The following is a 27,823-nucleotide window of genomic DNA, read 5'->3' as shown; positions in this document are numbered from 1 at the left end:
AAGCTAAGTGCAAAATCTAATTATAACATACCCTTCCAAAATAAATGCATTTCTATAGGGGTTTGATGTACTTGGTGACTACTTAGCTTAGTGTAGCTACAACTGAAAGGAATACTTTCCACGTGCCCTACCACCTCCCCTAGCAACTAGTTTGACACATCAAGATTAGAGTCTAAATGTACACACCCATTATTAATAATGATGGATCTCTCTCAATGGAAATAATGGATAAAGTAGGTTACAATTGTTGAGTATGTAAAACAGCAAGTGGTTACCTACAGTGTACATTTTGGTACATTCACACACTGATATTTTTTTACAAATTTGTTAGAATTATACTTTACAACTGACCACTCTAGAGCTATACAAACACATGCAAAGCTAATACATAATACTGTACTGTAACAAACTAATGCATATCACTGTAATGTGTCAAACTAATGCATATCACTGTACTGTACTGCATATCACTGTATCTGAGTCCTCTTCATCAACTGCATCAAGGATGCCTGGAGTATTTACAACTACAAATAAAAACACAGAGAAATAGCACAGTGTGTTGATGGAGAACTATAATAACAAGCTATGTATTATGTGTCGGAAATAATGCACCTATCAATAATTGTGTTGCCCCACTACCTTCCTCCTCCTTGGGCATAGGTGGAGTTTTACAGGGGGGAATTAACACAAAAACTATTGCCATACCATGGTACATTTAATAACCATTCATTAAGCATCCAAGTACGTTTTGTTGCATTGTATACAACATCAAATCTGCATGTTGCAACTGGGCCTTATGGTGGGATTTGACAGGCTAGATATGGGAAACTTGATATTCGAATGTGTGTCAAATCTCCACCTTAGTCCAAGGGTGGGCGGCAGGGGTTGGCTGTTGAGTAAATATACTGATAGATTATAAACATTGCAGTCTGTTGTATGCTTCAAGCTCTGCTGTGTAATTTTTGTTATCAAGTTTCCCCAGCTTGTTTCACTGCCACTATTAAAAGCTGAGTTATAGAAGTAGTCTTCAACTTTCAACAATTGTTACATCACACAGACATGTGGCCACATTTTACAATTAGTAGTGCTGATTATTATCTTGTAGATAAAAAACACTAGTATGTTTGCAAATTGGTAACAGTAGTTCAGAAAAACTACTCTGTGAGCTATCACAAGAGCTGTTGTGGATTGACGGATATACAGAGTTCAATAATGTTATGCTTAAATTAGTTAGTCAGTCAGTTATTAGAAAGTTCTGGATATTTTTAATCTAAACCAAAATAGCCAAGCTGTAAAAAAAGAGTGCGGCCCCCCAAAAGGCCAGGATGAAAAAAGATGTGAAATCCAAGGTGGCGGCTAAGAAATGGCTGTGATGGTAGGTTAATAGCAAAAATTTTAATTACGACAATTCAGGTGAATTTGCGTTGCCTCCTCCACTAGGATTCGGCACCAAATTCACCTGAATTGTTGTAATTAAAATTTTTGCCATTAACCTACAATCACAGCCATTTCTTGGCCGCCACCTTGGATTTCACACCTTTTTTCATCCTGGCCTTTTTGGGGGCCGCACTCTTTTTTACAGCTTGGCTGTCTTGGTTAGATATCACTTCTTTTTGTATTGCAAGCCACAAAGCCAGCCATTAACTGGCTTTGGTGCTTCCTTCTAACTTGTTTGTTTTTCTTTTCTGCAGGAATTGTGGAACAAAGGAGGAAATTTTGTGTACAGCTGTTTGTCTGATTAAAAATATTGTGTATTTAACAATGAAAGATAATCACATACTGTAGATAAAAGTGACTTCTTATACGTACATAACTGAACTGTAGCTGAAACTCCCATTGTTTGTAGCTGAACTATTTTCAGAATGACTTGTTTCTAGCTGAACTCTCTACATAGTGATTAGTTTCCATCACATATTTCTACAGGGTGATTTATATGTAGCTGATCCATATAGGGTAACTTGTATCTAGCTGAGAACTCTACAGGGTGACTTGTTTGTAGCTGATCTCTCTACAGGGTGATTTGTTTGTAGCTGAATTCTTTACAGGGTGATTTGTTTGTAGCTGAACTCTCTACATGGTGGTTTCTTTGTACAGTAGCTGAACTCTCTACAAGGTGACTTCTTCTAGTTGAACTCTCTACACGGTGATCTTTTGTAGCTGAACTCTCTACAGGGTGACTTGTTTGTAGCTGAACCGTCTACATGATGGTTTCTTTGTAGCTGAACTCTCTACAAGGCAACTTCTTCTAGCTGATCTTTCTACAGGGTGACTTGTTTGTAGCTGAACTGTCTACATGATGGTTTCTTTGTAGCTGAACTCTTTACAAGGTAACTTCTTGTAGCCGATCTCTCTACAGGGTGACTTGTTTGTATTCAAACTTTCTGCATAATGGTTTCTTTGTAGTTGAACTCTCTAAAAAAATTACTTCTTCTAGGTGGTCTTTCTACAGGGCGATTTATTTGTAGCTGAATTCTCTACAAGGTGATTTGTTTGCAGCTGAACTCTCTACATGATGGTTTCTTTGTAGCCAAACTCTATGCAGGGTGATTTGGTTGTAGCTGAACTCTCTACAGGGTGATTTGTTTGTAGCTGAACTCTCTACAGGATGGTTTCTTTGTAGCTGAGCTCTCTACAGGGTGATTTTTTTCTAGCTAAACTCTCTATAGGATGATCACTTCACAACTGAACCCTCTGCAAGGTGGCTTCTTCTATCTGATCTCTCTACAGTGTGATTTGTTTGTAGCTGAACTCTCTACAAGGTGACGTTTTCTAGCTGAGCTCTCTCTTGTTCCTAGCTGATCTCTCTACAGAGTAACTTGTTAGTAAAGCTGAAGTGTTTACATGGTGGATTTTGGTTGTTAAACTCTCTGCATGAAGACTTGTTTGTAGCAGAACTTCTACAGAGTGAATTGCTTGTAGCTGAACTCTCTACAGGGTGCATGACTTGTTGATAGCTGAACTCTCTTCAGTGTGACTTGTTATAATTATACAGCGATATATTTGTAGCTGAACTCTCTACAGGGTGACTTGCTTGTAGCTGAACTGTCTACAATACTAACTGGTTGCTGCTGAACTCCCTACAGCATAACTTGCAATGTAATAGAAATCTATAATGGAGTAAGTCATGAACTAGCTGAATGCTCTATTAGGGTGACTGTTCTATTAGAGTATCTCGATCTTGCATTTGCTACACAGAGTTGGCTTTGGAATCATATGTCAGTGGGTTGTAAACCGATTGTTCTGTACTACTGCAAGAACTTTCTACGATGAGTATTCCAGCTACATACCCATTTTCAGCTCATTCCTCTAAGTGGTTTGCCTGGTAGGCGTGAAAATTATTGCTATTTTTATTCATGAATCTCGATAGTGTAATTGTTACATACCTTCGATTTCATGTCATATCTCCATGATCTTTATTTCGATTGCTTTCAAACCACCAAAAGGCACTCCTACAATGGTTGATTTATTCACAAAACGATTTTCAACTCATTCCATGAAGTGGTTTACCCTGTAGGCGTGACAACAAATCAATCTTGTTTTATGCGAATAATTTTGTCATAAATCTTTAAGCGTTCATCCGATTTACGCCAAATTAGATAGTAGGATTCGCCTTTGGACTCCCTTTCTGTGTGCTAAATGTCAAGGCGATCGGAATATGTGTTTTCATTTTATAGCAATTTTGCAAGTGTGCGAAAACACGAAGAAGAAGAAGAATAAGAACTCCCCCCCCCAAGAAAAATAACCAAAACTTTGGCTGCTCGTATCTCGGAAATGGCTTGCGTGATTTCCTTCAAATATGGAATGTAGACTCCCCTAGCTGGTGGACAACTCTGCAGCAAATGTGGTTTCAATCGGATAAGGTATCACCGAGATACAAAGATGTGAAATGATGTTTTCTTTCTTCCTGTCAATATACCCATGGTGTAGCGCGCCGGCTTGTTGGGCCGCACGACACACTACCGTGTGCCTTGATTCCATTATGAAAACTTGTTGGAAGTGTTTTGGGTTTGCTTTGAAGGAATTTTAGGCTTGTTATACTGTACCTAACCAATACAATGAAGGAAAAGTGAGACTTTTATTGGATGATCCCTACTATACAGTACTACCGTACTCTATGATCAGCAAACTCAGTACAGCTTAAAAGTACACTGTAATTTCACATAACAAGTGTGTACTGTATGTAACACATCCACATTACTGATGCATTCAGCCAATCATAACTTAAACTAGTATTTTAAAATTGTTAATTTAAAAATGAAGTAGGGATCTATGCAATAAAAAGTAGTGAAACAAGACATGAATGATGGTATTACAGCATAGCTTGATGGGAAAGTCCCTACTTTGGCACATTAGCCATAATTTTGCTCAATGCCAAAGTAGGAACTGTTCCCATCAAGCTATGCTGTAATACCATCATTTATATCTTGTTTCACTACTTTTTATTGCATAGATCCCTACTTTATTAACAATTTTTAAAATACTAGTTTGTTTAGTTTTTTTGTTGTAGCACAGCTACATAGCTAGTTACAACTTATTAAAAGTACGTACTGTGCCCAAATTGGAAACACATAGGCCCATAGTAACGTGCATAGCTTACCTTTGATCTTAGTAGCAGTGGCGCTCAGATCTATGACCTGTCTCAGTACGATTGTACGCATTCTATTCACCCGGACCGGAAGTTGTTCAAACGAACAGGCACTTTCAGTTGTCTGGAGCTTAGTCTCAACTAACAGGATGATGTAATACAATTTCCACTTGAGTACTATCCAATCACATGAATCACTCACTGATCTAACCATCCAGCACTGAGTGGCTGAGTCAGTGTGTTCAGAGGAACAAGCCGTCAAGTATCAGTCCGTCTCAAATCTCTTTGTTGGTGGCAGTCCAGGAATTGACAAAAGTTGAAGTGACAACTCAGCAGCCTTAATGTTTTATGTGCAACACTTGAAATTATAAGCGCCCTGCTCTTTCAGCAGCATAAGCGCTTTCTGAAATAATTTTGTGATGTCTACAGAAAAGTGTTGATACGGAAAATTAATGCCTCGGTATGGTTTCAATGCTTGAAGAAGAAGACAACCAACCTGATTGAAGATAAACGGAAAGACAAGGTGCAAAGGGTGTAGACTCATGGGAACCCCAACAGGCATATCCCACCGGTGAGTTTGTTGTTGTGGCATAAAATGGTGATCGTGTGCTGCTTCTTTTGGGCTCTAGGCTTGCAACTGTGGTCAGGCAGTGAGTGAGACAGTGAGGCAGCGAGACTAAAATTGGAGTTTTTGGCAATTTAAAAAAATTTATATCCGGCCACCTGTAAGCATTTTGTTGTATTTAATACTGTTTTATGTACTATATGGACTACTACTATTCTGTAAAGGTGATTTTTGCCACGTAAAATGTCTGTAGTATGATTTTTAATGGTGGAATTTTGGGTGGCACATGAAACATTCACCACGATCCCTACTTAAACGGTACGACCGTACCATTTGATATATGGTTAAGGCTATAAGCTTGATTTCTTCACTGTTCAACATTAACTGAGACATGCCATTTTGCCAACTACAGCAGCTACATTCCAAATATTATGGACTTACGTTAGTCCTCCCATCTTCCTCAACTACTATGTAACTGGATAACTGATTCATGGTAGTGTGTGATGGCTTAGCGAAGCTGGCTGTCACAAGAATCATCCATAATTATTTTATTGATTGCATACGTACTTCTTATACTGTTCTTCATTGGTATAGTGTATATTAAGTGGAACACAGCTGAAAACAAAGCAAAATGACCGCATCGTTTTTCAATCATCGATAGTCAGATGCTGGGTTAAATCACTAAATTTCTATCATACTGTATGTCAGCCAGCACCATTGTTTCCTTTAATGTGGTATGCATTGGTTCAACAGTTATATAATTTTAAGGTAAGTAAACAAGTGTAAGGAAAAGTTAGAAATTGTATGAGTAGGAATTATAGAGTACTGTTAATTTTATGCTTCAGATCAGGAAAGTTAGTCTAAACCAATGTGGGCTGATGCTTCATTATTTATTACAAACATTCATCCTTCTGACTGTTTTATTAGAGTTAGCTGAATGCTCTGTTAGAGTATTTCCATCTTTTACTAATTACCATCTCTCTGATTGAAACTCCTTCTCCTGATATTGGGGTTGGTCTTTTAGCTCATCTAGCCTCCATTTCTGTGCCTAGATATGCATCTACTGAGCATAAGCACTTAAATAAGTTTGTGGCATCTGCTCAAGGAAGGGAACAATGTGGCAAAGACCAGCATTGAAGATAAGAGGAAAGAAAAGGCACAGAGGGTACACACTTATCAGAACCCCAAAAGGCACATGCCGTTGGTGTGCTTGTTGTTGTGGTGAAAATTGGTGGCCATGTGCTGCTTTGTTTGGCCTCCAGTCAGTCAGGCAGGCAGACAGGCATGCAGGCAAGCTGGCAAATAAAAATTCGACTTTTGGTGATTTTTAAAATTCTATATCTTGCCACCTATAAACATTTTCTTGTTTTTAATGCCGTATTTAATGTAAGATGGACTGGTATTATTCCGTAAGGTGAATTTTGTCACATAAGATGTCTCTAGGATGATTTTTTAAAGGCAGAATTTTAGGTACCACAGGCTTGCATCACTTTTGGAGGGATCCTTACTTAAACAGTTCTACTGTACTGTTTGATATAGTTATATAATTTAAATACATATCAGATGAATTATTATATCTCACTGCCTAAATTTGGTTATTATTATGACATCATGCAAGTTTTTGCCATTATTCCACCATCTCAATGTTTGATGATTACAGCTAAAGAGGTTAAAACTAGCTTTGAAATCCCCCCACTCTTCACTTGAAAACTGCATCTCTTACCACTGTATCAAGCCTTTCCAAACGTGTGTTACTTCTTTTGTTCTGCTTTGTAAATGATCTATAGGTTTCTAGCCTTGCACAGATAAGGTAGAAATACTAATAACTCCTCCAAAACAGTTTTTATTGACTTCAGATAACCTATTATAATTGCTTAAGGCTAATCGAGTTAGTATTTTACTGTACCTACAGTAATATGGATCAAATTGTACCTACTGTTTTAAATTGATTCTGGTGAACTTTGAGACATCATGAAAGCTACAATGGCTACAGTTTCTGGGGGTGGGGCACAGTCTCTAGTCCCCCTGCTGCCAGAAATTCTATACTGTGGTCAGTCCCCCTCACTTCAATTACTTACTCCACCACTGCTTAATTACAATCAAGTACAGTACTTATTACAATTCATTCATAAAGTGATTAGTATAACGATATATTGCTCATGACATGTACATGCACATTAATTAACATTTAATTTATTGTGTTTGTCCAAGAAAATTAAACTGATGGTTTTACAGCAATAGGTCATCTGAAAAGTAAGCATGAAATATATTAATATCCTAGAAGGTTGGCCTTTTAAACAACAACTCTATTCAGACTACCATTTGTATTTATTTGGAGAATTTAGCTGGCGATAATAGTATCCAGCAGATTATTATTGCATTGTCACTTTTGATGGCTCATGTTTACTTCCTGTTGTAACTTACTTGTTTTACGGGAAACTTCAGTATACGAAGGATTAGATATGCCCGTGTTTTCAGTTACATTGACAGTAGGGGTTTTAGGTGAACTGCTGATGTTTCCATGATGAGCTGAAATGAAAAGTAATGAGTACCGCCTAAATACAGTATTATTTTGTAAATTACAGAAGTATACACTGCGCTAAATGTAATACTCATAATATTAAGTATGTTAATTGTGATTTTACTATTGGACCATATCTCATTGATTACAGTACAGCATTGAAACTGGGTCACTTCTGCTGACCCAGATGACCCACTGATCTGAATAGCAATCCAGGTTAGACCTGGATGTGACCTGGATTAATTAAAGCCGAGGCGTGCGATAAGAGCTATGTTTCGGGTAGTATCGAGCAAGCGAGACTATATTTTGAGTATTCGATTAGTGTTGAGTAAACAAGTAGTTGTGTGATAAACTAAGCTGGTAAGTTTATAATTTAAAATCAGTCAGTGGGTTTGGTTCCAAGTAACTACTGTGAGTTTACAGACAGCAATTGGGTGTGGCTTCGTATATACCTACCATTACAATTTCCCGATATATTAAAGTGGGTGTGGCTCACAAAATTAGACTACTTATCTTGCTGCAAGGCTTGACTATATACAACTCATACAATAATCAATAAGTGGGCGTGGCTACACGTAAGCTTGCAGACAGCAACAGACACAGTTTCGTGCTACAGACTGCATGGGCATGGCTGAGTGTATGTTTGTAACACGATAAATGGGCATGGCTCATGAAAGAGCTACAAGACTGGTGTTTATAAGTTCAATGTCGTCAAACGATCAATTTCGTTTCTCACGTGATCCAATCCTGGGATAATTTGTAAACCGGGTTGGACCCAGATGACCTGGAGAAAATGTGACCTGGTTGACCCAGATGACCCAAACCGGTTTCAATGCTGTTACAGTATGTAGACTTTAATTACCATAGCCATGCACAAGCAAGCACAAAATTATTATAAAGAAATTATCAGCATTAATTGGTTAATATATAGATCCTTTGGCTTTGGTATTGGATTGGTAGGTATTTTTCTGTATTGGTAGAGCACTACTTAGTCCTATATGATCATCACTGTATCTGTAGATAAGACGAACTTTGTGTAAAAACAAGCCTCAAAGCTAGTTTATGGTTGGCATAGGGGTATCTAAAATATAAAAAGAAGTGAATAATATATGAAAACAGCTAAGCTGTATGAAAAGATCATGGCCTACCTGAAGGTGAAAAATATGAAATCAAAGGTGGCAGCCATAATCATATAGTACGATAGTACTGTATATTAGGAATCATGAAGGTTTGGGCTTTCTGGCCACAAATATCACCCTAAAAGCATCCTCACAATACCTTAATGGCGTCTTGGCAGTATTGGTTAGGTATAACCAAACATAGGGTAGCCATCAAGTGGTACAGTACATCGCGAATCAACACTTTGTGCTATTAGCAAAGATAAATGGGACACAATAAAGGACATGGTAAGTTCATGAAGCTAGCATTGTACACACTGCGGTATGCAAGAAGGCACCAGTTGAGCTGAAGTGACATTGAAAAAATTAAGCCTGTGGCCTTAGCTGTTATTGAATTACACTAATTTGAAGGTATCAGTCAGTGAGTCAGGAAGTCAGTTAGCAGAAAAATCCTCTAAATAAAAAAAATTCTTAGCAACTTTTGGAAGTGTTTCAAATTATACTGAAGGAACTTGTGGGCTCTTAACTATTAATTATTGGAAAGCATTGTTGCCATTTGACTTTGTTTTCAACATTGTTTCACCTGTTATACAGCATTACAAATGAAGAATAGTATGAGAAGTGCCTCTGCAATCAACCCAGTCACTAAATTGTGATCAAACGCATGCCAAACTATCAGATACCGGGAAATGAATGGTCATTCCGCTTTGTTTCCAATTATGTTCTAGACCCAACAGATACTGATCACAGGTAGCTAGCAACAAGAGAAATGTTTGTGTAGTTTGACAAAACTACAAAATCAATGAAAGTTTCACCATCAAAATTTTCCCCTATATGGTATGTACTGTAAATCAAAGTGTATACAAATAAAGTGGTAGCTATCCAATAACCCAAGCACATAAATAAAATATTGGAATATGGTTCTTCACAGAATAGAAATTGTTGCTTGGTTTACTTTATCCTTGTATTATAGCTTTGTAGTGAATGAACATGTCTTAAAATTCTAGGCACAGCTTTTTATCTTATGCTGAGATGCAGGGACTTTTAATTAGTGCTATTCTACTAAAGTAACTAGCCAGCCATGATACTTGGACTTTTAAACCTTTTCTGTATGGATTAATTATCAACAAGCACTAATAATTATTATATAAATGCATTCTTTGCACTTCTCTGGATCATATTTTCAATCCATGACAACACTCCAAATTCTACAAACCATAGGCTGTGGAGATACTTTTACCTACTGTATGTTAACCAATATTGTGTGTTGTTTTGGAGAGTTATTGGCTTTGATATGACGTGTCATGGTCAATATGTTGATACAGTGGCAGTAATGGAAGAGTACCGTTGAATTGCACAAGCACAAGACATAATAATAAAAAAATAATAAAACATGCATGATTTCATGGTTTACTTTTACTAGGTTATAAATAGTTTAATCACAAAAATTGCTGTGACAGTTATGTAATACCTTCAGAAAGCCAATTTATGCTACCTTTCCTTAATTTGCCAGCAATTTATTTAAATGAATCCACAACCTTATTAGCAATTTAAGGATTGGCTGAAACTCTTTTCACATCTTAATACAGTCCTTTTGAGAACATAATCTTTTACTATATAGTCCAACTGTTTAGGTGTAGATGCTTTATCAAAATATTTTACATATACTGTACTTGTGCACACTATTAATTACTCACTGCAATGTAAGACAGTCTGAGAGTTAACACAGTCTGATCTTGCTGACTTGACTGCTTCTTCACATTTGATTGTGTCAGTAGTATCCATGGAAGTTTTCCTCTAAAGGTAAAATAGCACCAGTGATAGGTGCAGTACTAGATGTAGCATAAAGCTATAGTATAAATGTGTATGCATACTCTATGTCATTCTACTAATGCCAAAGATAATGTTGCAAATAAACTTCGAGTCTATTATTCAACTACTACTGTGCAATCTATGCTAATACCAATCAGTAAATAAATAAACAATAGCTATCATAGCAGGAGTAGAAGATATGTTAGGTATTGCCTAGAAAACTGTACCATAACACAAATGAAGGAAAAATTGATGAATTTGACGAATGATGTAAATTCGTCAAAATTTAATTTGTCAAATGTCCATAAGCACCTTTAAAAGTACATTTTAGATTTCTTGATTGTAATTCATCAAAGCTGACAACATGTGGATTTGTCAACTTTTTCTTTCAACAAATTTCTTGTGAAATGGCACCACACAGTTCCAAAAAACTCATTGAAGTTTGGCTTCATGCTTAGAGATGCAATCTGCTTCCCATATTCCAACCTCAAAAAAATATAGTTAATACACCAAACATTGATACGTTCAGTTTGCTTTTCCCAGTTTTGTGTATTTCAGAATATCTTGCTGGCAGATGTATAAAAAAATCATTTTTAAAGTTTGTAACATAAACAGCAATACCTAACTTACTTACAGTAACTTTGTGGACACTATTACTATGATCTTAACACAAAAGGAAATTGTAAAGTTGTAGTCTTCAAGATTTTATTCCATGGATAACATATATATCATTGTTCTTAATTATTTCTCCAATTATGGTGAATACTCATAAAACTCAAACAAAATACTTCATACAGTTTTCAGAAGTATAACTACACTCATTCTCAAGTTAAACCTGCATAAGGGCATATGTAGAGAGTTGCTTGGGGTGCTCTCTAAATGTATGATATGTGCTAACTAGGAAGCTACAGTAGTAGAAGTTACAGGTGCAATTGTATGTTAACAATGTGTTTTCAATATTCAGGCATTCACTAGCTATCGGACTCAACACTAACTTTATCATCAGAGCTTCCATCATAGATGTTGTCTTTCAATAATCATAATCATCATGTAATTCAAAATCAGAAGGCATGACACGTTAGATAATACCAAATTAAATGATTTAAGCTCAACTCTACTTTGCCATGCCTTAGTACTAGTTTTCACCACATGATTGCATGCATCCCATAAAAACTCAAACCCACAATGAAAAGCATTCATTCTGTCAAGTGTAAACTTGTAGCACAACTGTACATTGTTTCTACTTGTGAGAAATCATTTCACTGTCCAAAACAGGTTAGACCTTGACTTTGTGACTGGTATAGCAGAAGTTATACTTAATATTATGGCAGAAATTTACCCTATTATGTTGCAATTACGTATGCTCCATTATGCCAGCATTACGCTTATGCTTTTCATACTCTATTACGCCTAAATTTATGCCGGCATAATCGCCCCAAGCCTAAACAGTAGTCCAATTAGTTCAGTAGTTGTTTTGATGATTACCATACCAAATTAAACAATCCCAAATACCACCTTATTTTAGTAGTATGCATACTTAACTGACATCCAAAACAGCTTATTACGATTAAAGTATTTCGTAAAGGTAGAGCCTGTATAACAAGTTGATGTTGTGCTACCTCTAAAAATCAGGTACCCAGTTAATACTACAGTGGAACCTCCCTTAATAGTCACCTGAGTTGGGCGGTCACCTCAACATAACAGCCACGTGACTACGGTCCTGACCAATTCCCAATCAGTTTGTACAGAAATAGTTTGCATTAAGTGGTCACGGTCACCTCTATAACATGTATAACAGCCAGCTTTAACAATCCAAAACAGCACTTCACTACACAAAAGGCCTCTCACAAAGCAGCCAGCTATAACCATTACGGTGAGTAAACTAGCTGCACTACTTCATACTTCTGTAATACGGAAAAGTTATAAACTCACAGTACAGAAAAGCTTGTGGCCACTCCATGGCTTTGCTTCTTCATGTGATTCTAATTAAAGCTCACCTCATGATCTTGATTCCTGGATTTGTAATTGTAATTGTAATTGTGTATTTAACATTAACAGTTCATCGTCTTTAAGGAAGTCCCTGTTTTCACTTCACAGACTTTGTAGTTAGGAATCAAAATCAGCTCAATTGCTGTCTCCAAACTCAGAGTAGCTTCAGGCTCTTTTCTGCTAATTTGTCTGCTGTGTAAGTAGGCGGTGTACTGGAGTGTAGCTAAACTTGATGCATTTTTATGTAACTAAACCTGAGTTTATAAGTCCCTGGAACCTTTGTATAAAGGCCAAACCTCGGTTTATGGCCTATGGCTGCTTTTTGGAGCATATTGAGTTAGGCAGCCACCTCTCTATAAAGGCCAAATATTTCTGGCCCGAAGGTGACCACTTTAGACAGGTTCCACTGTACCACTTCACACAATGCAAATTACCAAGATAACAAAATTTCATAATTCACCAATTAATTACATTTTTATACATGCATCTCTAAAAAAGCATAACTCATATAGATGCCCAAGCAAACTAAAACGTAAATGGCTTCTCCATCATGCTTTCATACACAAATTCTCTGGACAATAATAATAATAATTATACAACCAAGTACTAAAGATAATAAGAAATGCGGTTATAATAAAATAATAAAAAGATACGTGATTCCTTGTAACTACTACATACTGTACACTGTTTTTCAGTCCTTAAATGCCTGTTACAGCACATAGGCAAACCACCATTAAGCAGTCTCACATGGTTTCAGTGACTATAGCCACACCCTTTTAAGTAAACATGGCAACAACTGAAAGCTAACCTTCAGTGCAGTATATAATTTTATGTAAACAACCTTTATTCATTGACTGATGTTTATTTTCTGTAGCTCAAAGCTTGTTTGTTCACACAGATGTGTGGAGAGACACACAGATACACTGTTTCCTAAACCATTTTGATGAAACCTTTTAGCCAGCTACTACCTGATGGGAGCATGCCTGATATAAAAGCCTTTGTCAGTCCTTTACTTTTGCCTCTCTTTTCCAGAAGATACCATATACTGCAAACATTCGAGGGGGAAAACTTTCGAGGATGCACAGAAGCATTGCAATTCACGGGAAAATATTCGCGGTTGCATAGAAATCTTACAATTCGCAGGGAAAACATTCGTGGATAGTCGCTAAGCGCCTGGTGAAACGTGATAAACACTTAAGGACCCTCTAGATTTGGCAAAGTCGGTTTCTTGAGCTTGACATACTTAAGCAGCACCATGTGTTGAGCGTTAAAAATGGAGTGTTCCCAAACAAACGCTATCTTTCTCCAATTAAAGAACGTCAAATGTGTGAGCTTGCAAAACCGCTGCTGTGGCTATGAAGACCTACAAAATGCAATAAGGTACAATTATAATATAGTTTTTCAGGCCCATAGCCAGGGGGGATTCGGGGGGTTCGGAAGAATCGCCCTCTTGGGAAAAGGGTCCACAATTTTAGCAAAAAGGTCCACAATTTTAGTATACAAGTCCAAATTTTCAGTAGCAAAAGTCCATTAGCTCCAGTTTAATAAACACCACTAATAAGAAGCTAAATTAAGTGCTCCGAGTAGCTGGCTCGTTCAGTGCTTGTAATGCAATGCAAGATCGAGATACTCTAATAGAGCAGTCAACCATTCTAATAGAACAATCACTCTAATAAAACAATCACTCTAATAGAACAGTCACAATTACATTTTCTTTTAAAATCTGTATGTAACTACTTAATTTATTTACTAAACCATATTTGTTGTCTAAACTAGAATTTCCATAATAATATTATAAAATTTTGGTAGGCAAACCCCACCCATGCAGAGCCCATAAATAGCATCCATGCTTCAATGCACGATACAACAGAGTGCTCAATCTTTCCCGTTCTTATTCACTGTGACATAATCACAGATGATATAATTACAGTAGCAGTAGAGAGATATTTCCCAGATGTCATCGAAATAGCTGGTCTTGAGCTTACCTAAAAATTTTATTTTTATTGACTGAAATGCCACTAAATTCAACCTTTTAGTGTCTATTGTCAAAAAATTTCCTGGGGGGGCATGCCCACACCCCCCTAGTTTCAGCATGCGACGCATGCTGGGTGTGCTTTGCACGCCATAATGTAATCCATATAAACAAGGCCTCACAAAAGGTCTACTTTTCTTCTAAAAGAACCTACCCAGATAAAAGTCTGGCTATGGCCCTGTTTTTAGGTTTTTTTCACATGAATATTTGAGGGGAAAACATTTGTGGTTGGCAGCATAATCGCGAAAACCGCGAATGTTTCCCCCCCTCGAAAGTTTTGCGTATATGGTAATATGATTAAGAATGTCTAAAGAGCAGTCATGTGACTGCTGTAATAGGACACCTTTAGTTGTATGGCTAGCTTTACAGTATTTTACAGTATTTAGCATCATAAAGCGCTGAATTTACTGTGATTATAAAAAAAATAGCATATTATAAATAGTTTTTTGGGGCAAGCAGGCCTCTCGTATATTTATCCTTAGTTGGATTATCATACAGTACATTCAATGCAATTATTTATAGCATTGCATTTTCAAAAACTCCTTTTAATAATTCTAAGTCCACCATGTCAGGCATGTGGCCCACTGCCAAACCAGCTGTGCTGGCTTGAAAATAGTTTGTGATAATTAGCAACAGTAGCTGCTATATAATCTTACATTTTGTTTCAGTGTGAGTACGAAGAAATCAGTGAAAGTGCTCAGCCTCCTTGAACTATCAATCTTCCTTCTGACCTAAAAATGAATAATAGTATGTATAGTAAGGATTGTCACATGAAGTAATTCACAATGCTGTACATTAATCACTTGACTAACAATGAATACACTCTATATTCATAAGTAACTGTATAGCACAAAACTTAATAGGGAAAATTTTTGATAGAGTTGACGATTTGCATTGCACCTCATCAAAGTTTCCCCCCTCTACTTTTCTTGAAGTATTTTGTCAGTAACTTTTGCTTGTCAAAATCCTCAATTGTTCAATTCATCAAACATACGTAGGTGAGGGACAGTTACAGTTTGGCATTTAGAGAAAGGTTATTTTCATAATAAAGCATTTTATAGCATGAAGGTTCATGATTTGATATTGCTGTACGTACAATATTACAGCACCACACGTATGCATGTACGTATTACTGTACGTTACCCCACATGCCATACCGTACATACCTTAGTAATATAAATGAGTGATTAAACATGTCAACTAACCTTCTTTTGTTTTACAACATAGAAGAGGAATATGAAAAAGCCCTATTGTAAACACATGTAACATAAACATTGTAAACACATGTAACATTAACATTGTAAACACATGTAACATTAACATTGTAACACATGTAACATTAACATTGTAAACACATGTAACATTAACATTGTAACACATGTAACATTAACATTGTAAACGCATGTAACATTAACATTGTAAACGCATGTAACATTAACATTGTAAACACATGTAACATTAACATTGTAAACACATGTAACATTAACAAGTATTTTGTTAAACATACTTGAAGTGAATTCAAGGCTATAAACAGCCAAGAAAACACAGTTGTGTTCTCATTAACAGCAAACAGTCCAACAACCCAAGTACAACCAAGTAATGGCATCAGTAAGATAGTGGCAATAATCAGTGACCTTTGTGGTACAGAATCTGATATTAATAATACCGTATCTAAGCACCAAAAATCACTTTATTCACAATGCAATTGCAATAATTATGTTAAAGTATACTCTATACACATTATAAACGTACTTAGCTGCTTCAAAATGTTCATGGCTTTTCTGGTGCTTCACTTTACTGCAGCAAGCCACACTCAATGACATGACCAAGATTACAAAGTTTACCTGTAAGTCATTAAATGGGTGTTCATAACAAGTTCAGTTACTAAAAATATTATAGTATTCATCATCTGAAGTTTATGGTATTGATAACTACAATGAATTGTTTTACATGACAGACTGTTCTAACTCAATCTTTAGCAGCACTGGTAGCTACCATGGTAAAAAGTATTTGGCCATGTTCTTAATTTTTATTGTGTTTTATATAGTTGCAAGGTATAGCCATGCATAGCTACAGTATCAGCTAAAACCAACAGTAAGCTACGCAGTTAATGCTTGGAAACTTGCTAATTGTGAAAAATTCATTTAAGAAGTTCTGTGTTTGAAAATGACTTCTGTGTAGCTGATTTTTAAATTACATTTACAAAAAAAGCGGATTACAGTACAAGGGTATACATGTACACATTTAAACTTACCATAATAATTAGCAACATTGGAGCAACAAAAGCCCATATAGTTCCATTCTCTTCTGATAACCAACACCTACAGTATGTATGTGAGGAGATAGCACCATCCAAATAATTATATATATATATATACTATGTAGTACTTTGTATATAAACATATATTATACCCCTATGCGTGCATGCACATGTGTGTATGTGTGTGTGTGCGTACATGCATGCACACATACGTGCGTACCTATGCATGGAGGCATGTGTGTGTGTGTGTGTGTGTGGGGGGGGGGGGGGGGGGGGGGGAATGCAAACATGTGTGTACATGCAAACATGTGTGTACATGCATGCGTGTGTGTGTGCACAAACAACTAACGCTCTATCTGTTCCATAATAATCATGTGATATTCCAGCAGTTATCGCTACAATTGGAACTGGAAGTCCTACAATAATTATATAGATATTTAACAACAACTTATTACATAGTTCATGCTAACTGTATTTTGTACATTACTCATGCACAATAACTTAATCACTTACCGCAACCTAATCCTAAATGAAAGTACCGCTTTTTGAGAAATATAAAAATATTTGACAACAACTTATTACATAGTTCAGGCTAACTGTATTTTGTACATTACTCATGCACAATAACTTAATCACTTACCCCAACCTAATCCTAAATAAAAGTATCGCTTTTTGAGAAATCCTTCATAAAATACATATTTCACATGTATGAATAGGTGGATGCCTTCACACAACATCCATGAAAATGCAGCAAGGAAAAAGTATTGCAAGAGTCCAGCAATTACTGCACAGGCAGCCTAAATCAAAGCAGGACACTTCACAATTGAAATGTGCTACATATTTTATATACCTTGTTTCCTGTTGCAGTTTCTATGCCACTTACAAATATTATCAATCCAATCAAAAGAGATAATGTCAGGTTAAGATGAATGAAGTTAAGAACACCTTTGTATATTGATTTCCTGGAAGAGAAACTTATGTACCTGTATAATGCAACTACCATGTATACACAATAATATTCTGGTCTATTCATTATGTAGAGTATTGGGCAATAATTATACAACATGCCTATATATTATAGAACTAGGAGTAGGATAAAGAATTAGCTGTTTTTTGCTGATTACTCTTATTGATGCAAAAGACAATATTTGGCTAAGCTAGAAAGCAAATATAATAAAATTACTATTTTCAGGAGCATAATTATATGAATTATACGTAGATACACTCTAGGAATGCCACAATACAGTAGTCGTGACATACGACATATCGTAACATAAAATTCCATGACATAGTAGGTCTTGGCCAATTTATGTTGTGAAATAGAAATGGTACACAAATTTGGCTACTTTAACATACAAAATTAAACATTTGGACTAAAAGCTTATAGTTACATTCTACTCTTAAAATTGTTGATTTGCGGAAGGGAAACAAATTTTGCTAGATGTTTTCTAGATCAAGTTATGTCATGACATCTGATTCATTGTGACACAATTGCCTGTGATATATGACATAAACAACTCTATATTGTGTCATCCCTAATATGTACACCCTTGCAATAAAAAGCCTGCACCGCTAAATTTATTTCCTCATAAATGCAGTACTTACATTTTGAACACAAATGAATAGACTTAAAAATGAATTCAGTAGTTCATCTATTATCCAAACTCATTTGGCCCTACGTACATTCAGATAATCAAAAATTTGCCCCATTCATTATACTGATCCCTGTTCAATTACTTTTTGACAAAATACTCTAATAGAACAGTCATTTCTACCATTCGAATAATGGAATGTTCGGTTAACCAATAGCCAGATAATGGGGGAACCACTGTACAGACAGATACATAGGTGCATGATTTTGTCAAAGTATATACAGTGTACATATATACATAATTATATTCTACAACTAGCGCACTGTAAGAGTTGATTCTCAACACACAAAGTTGTATATACACAGTAGCTAGTGTGTATATATACACAGTAGCTAAGTCATCATACTACAGTAATTATTATATATTATATAATTGTTAATAATACAGTACCTCCAAAACAGCATTGCTACTATTGTCAGTAGAAGAGATAATATTGAAATTCCACAACCAATGTAGCTAACAATAGATAGGGCCTTTTCTTCACCAGTCTGTAACATTGCAATTAAGTTTAAACTATAGATAGCTGCTGTATTTACTTACAGAAGATGTTGATGCACCCTGTGTTTCAACTAAAACAGCAAAACTAGTCAAGTGTGATGATTGGCATTTTGTTAGATCAGATGAATTATCCTTTGTGGTTGTTAGACCTTCATCTGACCACAATTCCCTTAAAATCATATCATTAAACTCATATATACATGAATAGTATGTACCTCTCAGGTTGCCAAAAGACGCATCTTGGTGGCTTAGAATTCTAGAGTAACATGTCATAGCATTGACAGTACTCAAGATAGTTTATTGTGGATGACAACACATATACAATATACTAAATGTTACATGTAATTAGTGTTTGGCTAATGTAGTGCTACTTTAGCATACAGGTATGTAATTTTGCTAATGCTTACTCTCATAAAGTACGTACATGCAGTACTTGTTACTTGCGTGTGCTAAATACTTTCCAGTCACTTGCAAATTTGTTTTGGTATATATACAGTAGCAAGTAGCTAATTATCAACTAGTATGTAATACAACAGACCCTAGGACAATTTCTGCATAATTAACAACTTTCCCATAAATTTATACTTAGTTTGTTGGGATATGTGATAGCTTTTATACTCTTCTATGTAGGGATCAAGACACACGATAGTGTGTCGTGCGGCCCAAGAAGCCGGCGCGCCACACCGTGAGTATATTGACAGGAAGAAAGAAAACGTCATTTTCACACTTTTGTATCTCGGTGATGGCTTATCCGATTCAAACCAAATTTGCTGGAGAGTTTCCCGCCAGCTAGGGGAGTCTACATTCCAAATTTGAAGGAAGTCACTTAAGCCATTTCCGAGATATGAGCGGCCAAAGTTTCGTTTTTTTTCTTCGTTTTTTTTCTTCTTTTTCTTCGTCTTTTCGCACACTTGCAAAAATTGCTATAAAACGCAAACGCGTGCTCCGATCGCCTTGAAATTTGGCATACAGAAAGGGAGTCCAAAGGCGCATCCTAGCATCAAATTTGGTGGAAATCCGATAAATGGTTCAGGAGTTCTGTCCAATTATTCGCGTAAAACAAGATCGATTTGTTGTCACGCCTACAGGGTAAACCGCTTCATGGCATGAGCTGAAAATTGCTATGTAGATGGAGTAACCATCGTAGGAGTGCCTTTTGGTAGTTTGAAAGGAATCGAGATTAAGACCACGGAGATATGACACAAACCCCAACCTGTGTCACAATTACGCGATCGATTTTTAGTAATAAAAAAGTATTAGTTTTTACGCCTACTAGGCAAACCGCTAAGAGCAATGAGCTGAAAATCGGTGTATAGCTGGAATAATCTTCATAGAAAGTCCTTGCAGTGGTATAGAAGAATTGGATTGCAAACCACTGAGTTATGATTCGAAAGCCAACTCTGTGTAGCAAATGCGAGATCGAGATACTCTAATAGAACAGTCACCCTAATAGAGCATTCAGCTAATTTATTTACTCCATTATAGAATTCTATTACATTACAAGTTATTCTGTAGGGACTTCAGCTGCAAACAGTTAATCTTATAGACAGTTAAGCAAGAAGCAAGTCACCCTGTGGAAAATTAAGCTACAATTATATCACTGTAGGGATTCAGAACATTACAAGTCACACTAAAGAGAGTTCAGCTATAAACAAGTCATGCACCCTGTAGAGAGTTCACCTACAATTAAATCACTCTCTAGAGAATTCAGCTACACACTGTGCAGAGAGTTCAGCTACAACAAATTATCCTGTAGAGAGATCAGCTACAAACAAAACACTTTGCAGAGAGTTCAGCTACAAACAAATCAATCTTTAGAGTGATCAGCAACAAACAAATCAACTTGTAGAGAGATCAGCTAGAAACAAATCAACCTGCAGAGAGATCAGCTACAAACAAATCAGCTTGTAGAGAGATCAGTTACACACAAATCAACCTGTAGAGAGATAAGCTAGAAAAAAATCACCCTGTAGAGAGTTCAGCTAAAACAAATCAACCTGCAGAGAGATCAGCTACAAACATATCACCTTATAGACAGTTCAGCTACAAACAAATTACCCTGTAGAGAGATCGACTACAAACAAATCAACTTGCAGAGAGATCAGCTACACACAGATCAACTTGTAGAGAGATCAGCTAGAAACAAATCACCCTGTAGAGAGTTCAGCTAAAACAAATCAACCTGCAGAGAGATCAGCTACAAACATATCACCTTATAGACAGTTCAGCTACAAACAAATTACCCTGTAGAGAGATCGACTACAAACAAATCAACTTGCAGAGAGATCAGCTACACACAGATCAACTTGTAGAGAGATCAGCTAGAAACAAATCACCCTGTAGAGAGTTCAGCTAAAACAAATCAACCTGCAGAGAGATCAGCTACAAACATATCACCTTATAGACAGTTCAGCTACAAACAAATTACCCTGTAGAGAGATCGACTACAAACAAATCAACTTGCAGAGAGATCAGCTACACACAGATCAACTTGTAGAGAGATCAGCTAGAAACAAATCACCCTGTAGAGAGTTCAGCTAAAACAAATCAACCTGCAGAGAGATCAGCTACAAACATATCACCTTATAGACAGTTCAGCTACAAACAAATTACCCTGTAGAGAGATCGACTACAAACAAATCAACTTGCAGAGAGATCAGCTACACACAAATCAACTTGTAGAGAGATCAGCTAGAAACAAATCACCTTGTAGAGAGTTCAGCTACAAACAAATCTATGTGCAGAGAGATCAACTACAAACAAATCACCCTGTAGAGAGATCATCTAGGAACTAGACACAATGTAAGGAGTTCAGCTACAAGCAAATCACCCTTTAGAGAGTTCAGCTACTAACAAATCAACCTGCAGAGAGATCAAATCACCTTATAGAGAGTTCAGCTACAAACAAATTTCCCTGTAGAGAAATCAGTTACAAACAAATCAACCTGCAGAGAGATCAGCTACACACAAATCAACTTGTAGAGAGATCAGCTACAAACAAATCACACTGTGGAGATCAGCTAGAAACTAGACACAATGTAAGAAGTTCATGATCAGCTACAATCAAATCACCCGGTAGAGAGATCAGGTAGAAACTAGACACCATGTAAAGAGTTCAGCTATAGAAGAGGTCACCTTATAGAGAGTTCAGCTACAAAGAAACCATCATGTAGAGAGTTCAGCTGCAAACAAATTACTCTGTATAGAGTTCAGCTGGAAAAAGTCACCTTGTAGAGAGTTCAGCTACAAAGAAACTGCCATGTAGAGAGTTCAGCCTCAAACAAATTACCGTGTAGAGAATTCAACAACAAGCAAATCGCCCTGTAGAGGGATCAGCTAGAAGAAGTTACCTTGTAGAGAGTTCAGCTACAAAGAAACCATCATGTAGAGAGTTCAGCTACAAAGAAAGCACCATGTAGAGAGTTTAGCTGCAAACAAATCACCTGTAGAGAGTTCAGCTAGAAACAAATCACGCTGTAGAGAGATCAGCTAGAAGAGGTCACCTTGGAGATAGTTCAGCTACAAAGAAATCACCCTGAAGAGAGTTCAGCTAGAAGAAGTCACCTTGTAGAGAGTTCAGCTACAAAGAAAGCACCATGTAGAGAGTTTAGCTGCAAACAAATCACCTGTAGAGAGTTCAGCTAGAAACAAATCACCCTGTAGAGAGATCAGTTAGAAGAGTTCACCTTGTAGAGAGTTCAGCTACAAAGAAATCACCACCTAAAGAGTTCAGCTACAAACAAATCACCCTGTAGGGATCAGCTAAAAGAAGTCACCTTGTAGAGAGTTCAGCTACAAAGAAACCATCATGTGGAGAGTTCAGCTACAAAGAAATCACCCTGTAGAGAGTTCAGCTAGAAACAAATCACCCTGTAGAGAAATCAGCTAGAAGAATTTATCTTGTAGAGAGTTCAGCTACAAAGAAACCATCCTGTATATAGTTCAGCTATATTTTAAGTCACCCAGTAGAGAGATCAGCTGCTAAAAAATATACTGTGGGGAATAATGGGCATGTAATAGGTATATGTATATAATTTGTATAATTACTAATAAAATCAAAAATAATTGAAGTATTAAAAATCTTCTATAAGTTCTTTTCTTCTTCCTGTGGTAAATAAAGAAACACATGGGTTAAAAGAGCCCCAAAGCCAGCCATAGGCTGGCTTTGCAATATACAAATACAAAAAGAAGTGATATCTAATCAAAAACAGCCAAGCTGTAAAAAAAGGTGCGGCCCCCAAAAAGTCCATGGTGAAAAAAGATGTGAAATCCAAGGTGGCGGCCAAGAAATGGCTGTGATGGTAGGTTAATGGTAAAAATTTTAATAACGACAATTCAGGTGAATTTTGTGCCACTTGGTCTTGGCATCAAATTCACCTGAATTGTCGTTATTAAAATTTTTACCATTAACCTACCATCACAGCCATTTCTTGGCCGCCACCTTGGATTTCACATCTTTTTTCACCATGGACTTTTTGGGGGCCGCACCTTTTTTTACAGCTTGGCTGTTTTTGATTAGATACTATATAGCCACCAGAAAAACATTTTAAAGCATACTTGGCAACAAAATTCTGCTACTAGTTTGTATCATCATGCCAAGAATGTGTTAGCTGAAGAAGGTGCCAGATGTCCATTGTTCAAGCTGAAACTATGGTTATGAATGCTAATCATAGTGTGAAATACATTCTCCTGATCAGTATCGATACTTGCACTTGTGATGAGCCAAAAATTCTCTAATATAAGCTGGACCGTTGCTACATGGTGCTACAACATAAATTCTTAGCTTGTTCACATATGCATGCAACAGCCTGGTACATAGAAATAGCCAGGTTAGTTTCCAAGAGGAGCAAAGGCAAGATCATTCCAAAGAGTAGTGGTTTGTTCTTATTACATTGATAAAGTGTAAGTTATACAATTAGTTACGACTGCATTTCACATTCTAATCACTTCAATACTCTTGAAATTTGGTGGGTGTGTACATCATTACATGTCAAACAAAATAAGGTACAACCAGGGCCACCCACAGGGGGGGGGGGGGGGGGCATTTTTCTCCAGGACCCAGCCTGAAAGGGGCCCCAGGAGGCCCATGAAGTGCCCCTTGAATACCTCTTTAAAAGATCGATATACTCTAATAGAGCAGTCAGATCTAGATACTCTAATAGAGCAGTCATAGTATTCTTCAGAGGAGTGTAACAAAGCTTATAAACAAGGAGATATGGTTGGTGAGGGGTAGCTATTGTCAAAATGTAATGAGGTTTTTTTTTTTTTGGTCTTCAACTTACAGCTTGGGTGAAGTTGTGATTCAAAATGGGAACCTGCTTGCCCTTGGGGCCCCCACTTTAACTTTTTGCCCTGGGCCCCTTAATTTCTCTGGGTGGCCCTGGGTACATCATCCATTGCACAAAAGAGTAGAACTTTTTGATAGAGAGATATTCCTGCATCAGTACTAGCACGTGAATGATAATAGGTGCTTGCACACAGAGTGCTGAAATGAACTACATGTATATAGCTTACGAAATGGGACCACTAGTACTGCTATTAGGTAAGCCCAAAAATAAATTAAACAGCTTAATACACATGCTACATGCACAAAGACTGCTGGAAAAGTTGGTGAAATGGAATGTTTGTAGAAAACTTCTATGGTGAGCTATGACTTGAGTGACAAAATTAATTGATAAATAGCTTCTTGTCATGGCATAGAAAAACTTAAAAGCTGTACAGTCAATTTCAGAATGCAACTGAAGGATTTGCACACATGATTGTTCAAACAAGTGGGCTGTTTCCTTTCAAGGAAGCTCATTTTAATAGTGCAACTACATTATTTGCTTTCTTAGATTGTTAGACAATGCCATATCTGAATGAGTTATTCAATACATTAAAACACTGCATGTAAGCATTCACATGAGATCATGTTTATTGACACTACAAGATATTCATGTTATACCAAGTCATTTTCAAGTTAACAATAAAGCATATGACTAAGATCCTATTGCTATTTTTAGTAAACTATACTACTAATTTTATGCCAATTGTAATAGCACATAATAAACATTTCCCCTAGCAATCTGAATTTTATTTTTAATCACTGGTAGGTGTGAATGCTAAAGTAACCTCTCTACTTTTAAAGGATAGCATATATAATGAAGTGTGACATTAAGTTCACAGTTTTCCAATTATATCTACGTAATTATGTGAGATGGCAACACTGGCCAACCGCAAAGAAAATCAATTAGAACGAAGTCATATCTCAATATCATATTATTTGTAGGTGTGAATGTCTCTACAGGTTTATGTGTACAGGTCATAAGCTATGTATGACATTTTTGAATCCCAACATTTCTGTATGTATGTGATTGCCCATAAAGGGTAACTATTGTCCCTAACATAGACAATTTTTGGGAAGAATTTTAATTACAAACTTCAAATGTCATATCTCTTGACCTACGGTATATATGTTATTCTATTACACTAAGATACATAATAGTGTGTTTTTTGGCCAAGAAAAGTCAGTGGGGGAACAGAAAAGTGTTTCATCCAGAAGACAGCACTTTCATACTTTCTTAATTAGGTAGTGCCTAAACCATTATTGCTGTACAGTTTGTATATACTTGCTAACAGTGAGCTCATATTCAACTTGAGCCAAATTCACCCTATCATCACTGAGATACACACCTTCAAAGCTCATCCTACTTTTTCCACTTTAGACCAAGCAAACTTGCATCTCTACTGTGCTCAAGATACCATGATAGAAATGCACAGCAGGGACATATATAACACTTCTTATTTTTTTTACTGTGATTTAATACCATAGACTACTCCAGCTTGTTTCAGTACTTTTTATCGATGTACTATGGTCCCTACTCTAGTCGAAAATTCCAAATTTTTCTGTGTGCTTGTTAGTCAACTATTTTTGCAATATTATTATAACTGGTGAGCCCATGTATACCAGAAAGATATGGTGCCGCACTCTCCAGCTTTATCAATTATCATCTGAAAAGTGAAGTAGCCAATACACTTCATTGTCAGCTTGTTACACAGCATTACAAATCAAAAACTGTTTGAAAAGCACCCTGCAATCCATGCATATCGCATCAAAAGAAAGAAATGGGCATGCCCCAGTTACGTCAAGTATCATCTGAAAAGTGAAGTATCCATTACGCTTCATTGTCAGCTATGTTCAACCTGTTACACAGTAGTACAAATCAAGAACTGTTCAAAAAGCACCTCTGCAATCAAAGTAGCCACTAAGAAATATACAGACGGTTTCTGTTACGGCCATCACATGCTACCACAAAATCGACAGTTTTTGCAGTCAGCAAAGATGAATGGAACACAAAGGAGGACACTGGTCAGCAAAGATGAATGGAACACAAAGAAGGACACTGGTAAGTCCATGAAGAATGCATTGTACATACTGTGGTATGCCAAAAGGTATCTCTTGCAATTGAACAGTGAAAAAATCAAGTCAGTAGCCTAAGCCGATATCAAGTTACACTTGTCTGAAGGCATCAGTCAGTCAGTCAGTCAGTCAGTCAGTCAGTCAGTCAGTCAGTCAGTCAGTCAGTCAGTCAGTCAGTCAGTCAGTCAGTCAGTCAGTCAGTCAGTCAGTCAGTCAGTCAGTCAGTCAGTCAGTCAGTCAGTCAGTCAGTCAGTCAGTCAGTCAGTCAGTCAGTTACTTATTTACTTACTCAGTCAATCAGTCAGTAGAAAATTCCATTAAATGTATATTTTACAATTCTGTAGTATCTTGTTGAAAGTATTTTGGGTCAATCTCAAGGCTTGTTTGGGCTTAGTTTTGCCTAACCAATATTACCTCATCAAAAGTGAGGCTGTAAACCCCTGGCAACTAAACAGGACCAGGCGTTTATACGAGACCGGCCGTAATTCGAGGCAATACGGTATATACATACTGTACGTGCAATTTAATGATTAGTTTGACATATACACAATTATCATACAGTATTATCATACTGTATAGTAGGAACCACAAAGGTGTAGGTGTGGCCCATGAAAAAACATTGCCCAAATACCAGCATCATAATAGAAATAAATGCCTGATCTCAAATAAACATCTAGTGCAGTCATTATTTTAACAATTCCGGGTGGTGGTATAAACAATGAAGTGAAGAGCGTTTTATAGAGTTCCTCTTAAGCTTGAATCTGTGAAATATGCTGAGAGAAACATCAAGGAAAGCCCAGGAGAGTACAACACCGAAGTATGAAGTTGACTCGTGAATGCTGATCAGGTATATATATGCCAGCCTTGTATAGTCGCCGGTCTTGTTTAGTAGCCGGGCTAAAAAGTTGCTTGAAAGAAATAAACGCCCAGGGCTGTAATTCGAGACAATTATAGTGTAGAGAGTTTAGCTAGAAACAATCACCCTGTAGAAAGTTTAGCTTGAAACAAATCACCCTGAAAAGAGTTCAGCTACAAACAATGAGAGTTTCAGCTACAGTTCAGATATGTAAGAAATCACCTTATTCACTACAGTATGTAATAATCATCATTCAATGTTAAATATATAAAGATTTCATCAGACAAAAGCTTAGAGCTATACACACAATTACTTCCTTTGTTCCGCAATTCCTGCAGTAAAGAAAAAAAAAAACAAGTTAAAAAATGAAGCATCAAAGCCATATGGCCAGCTTTGTGGCTTGCAATACAAAAAGAAGTGATATCTAAGCCAAAACAGCCAAGCTGTAATAAAAGAGTGCGGCGGTTGCGGCCCCCAAAAAGGCCAAGGTGAAAAAAGATGTGAAATCCAAGGTGGCGGCGAAGAAATGGCTGTGA

The 27,823-nt window shown here is 36.8% G+C and overlaps 1 protein-coding gene across 1 annotated transcript in view; it reads right to left on the bottom strand.

Annotated features, from left to right (window-relative positions):
- Positions 1-210: 210 nt before the first annotated feature.
- Positions 211-27,823, bottom strand: part of LOC136263795 (adhesion G-protein coupled receptor D1-like) — a 32,700-nt gene continuing 5,087 nt past the window's right edge. Inside the window, exons 5-18 of the mRNA XM_066058450.1 lie at positions 19,248-19,288; positions 19,075-19,201; positions 18,925-19,022; positions 17,733-17,844; positions 17,523-17,679; positions 17,232-17,298; positions 16,877-16,943; positions 16,375-16,466; positions 16,130-16,256; positions 15,828-15,869; positions 15,279-15,353; positions 10,487-10,586; positions 7,575-7,679; positions 211-524 (exon numbers count right to left, since the gene is read on the bottom strand). Coding sequence (XP_065914522.1) covers positions 448-524; positions 7,575-7,679; positions 10,487-10,586; positions 15,279-15,353; positions 15,828-15,869; positions 16,130-16,256; positions 16,375-16,466; positions 16,877-16,943; positions 17,232-17,298; positions 17,523-17,679; positions 17,733-17,844; positions 18,925-19,022; positions 19,075-19,201; positions 19,248-19,288 — 1,287 coding nt within the window. The 3' untranslated portion in view covers positions 211-447. The remainder of the gene's footprint in view (positions 525-7,574; positions 7,680-10,486; positions 10,587-15,278; positions 15,354-15,827; positions 15,870-16,129; positions 16,257-16,374; positions 16,467-16,876; positions 16,944-17,231; positions 17,299-17,522; positions 17,680-17,732; positions 17,845-18,924; positions 19,023-19,074; positions 19,202-19,247; positions 19,289-27,823) is intronic.

This window comes from Dysidea avara, chromosome 1 (assembly GCF_963678975.1).
Source record: "Dysidea avara chromosome 1, odDysAvar1.4, whole genome shotgun sequence".
Taxonomy (NCBI): Eukaryota; Metazoa; Porifera; class Demospongiae; order Dictyoceratida; family Dysideidae; genus Dysidea; species Dysidea avara.
This window is presented reverse-complemented; position numbering and strand designations above follow the sequence as displayed.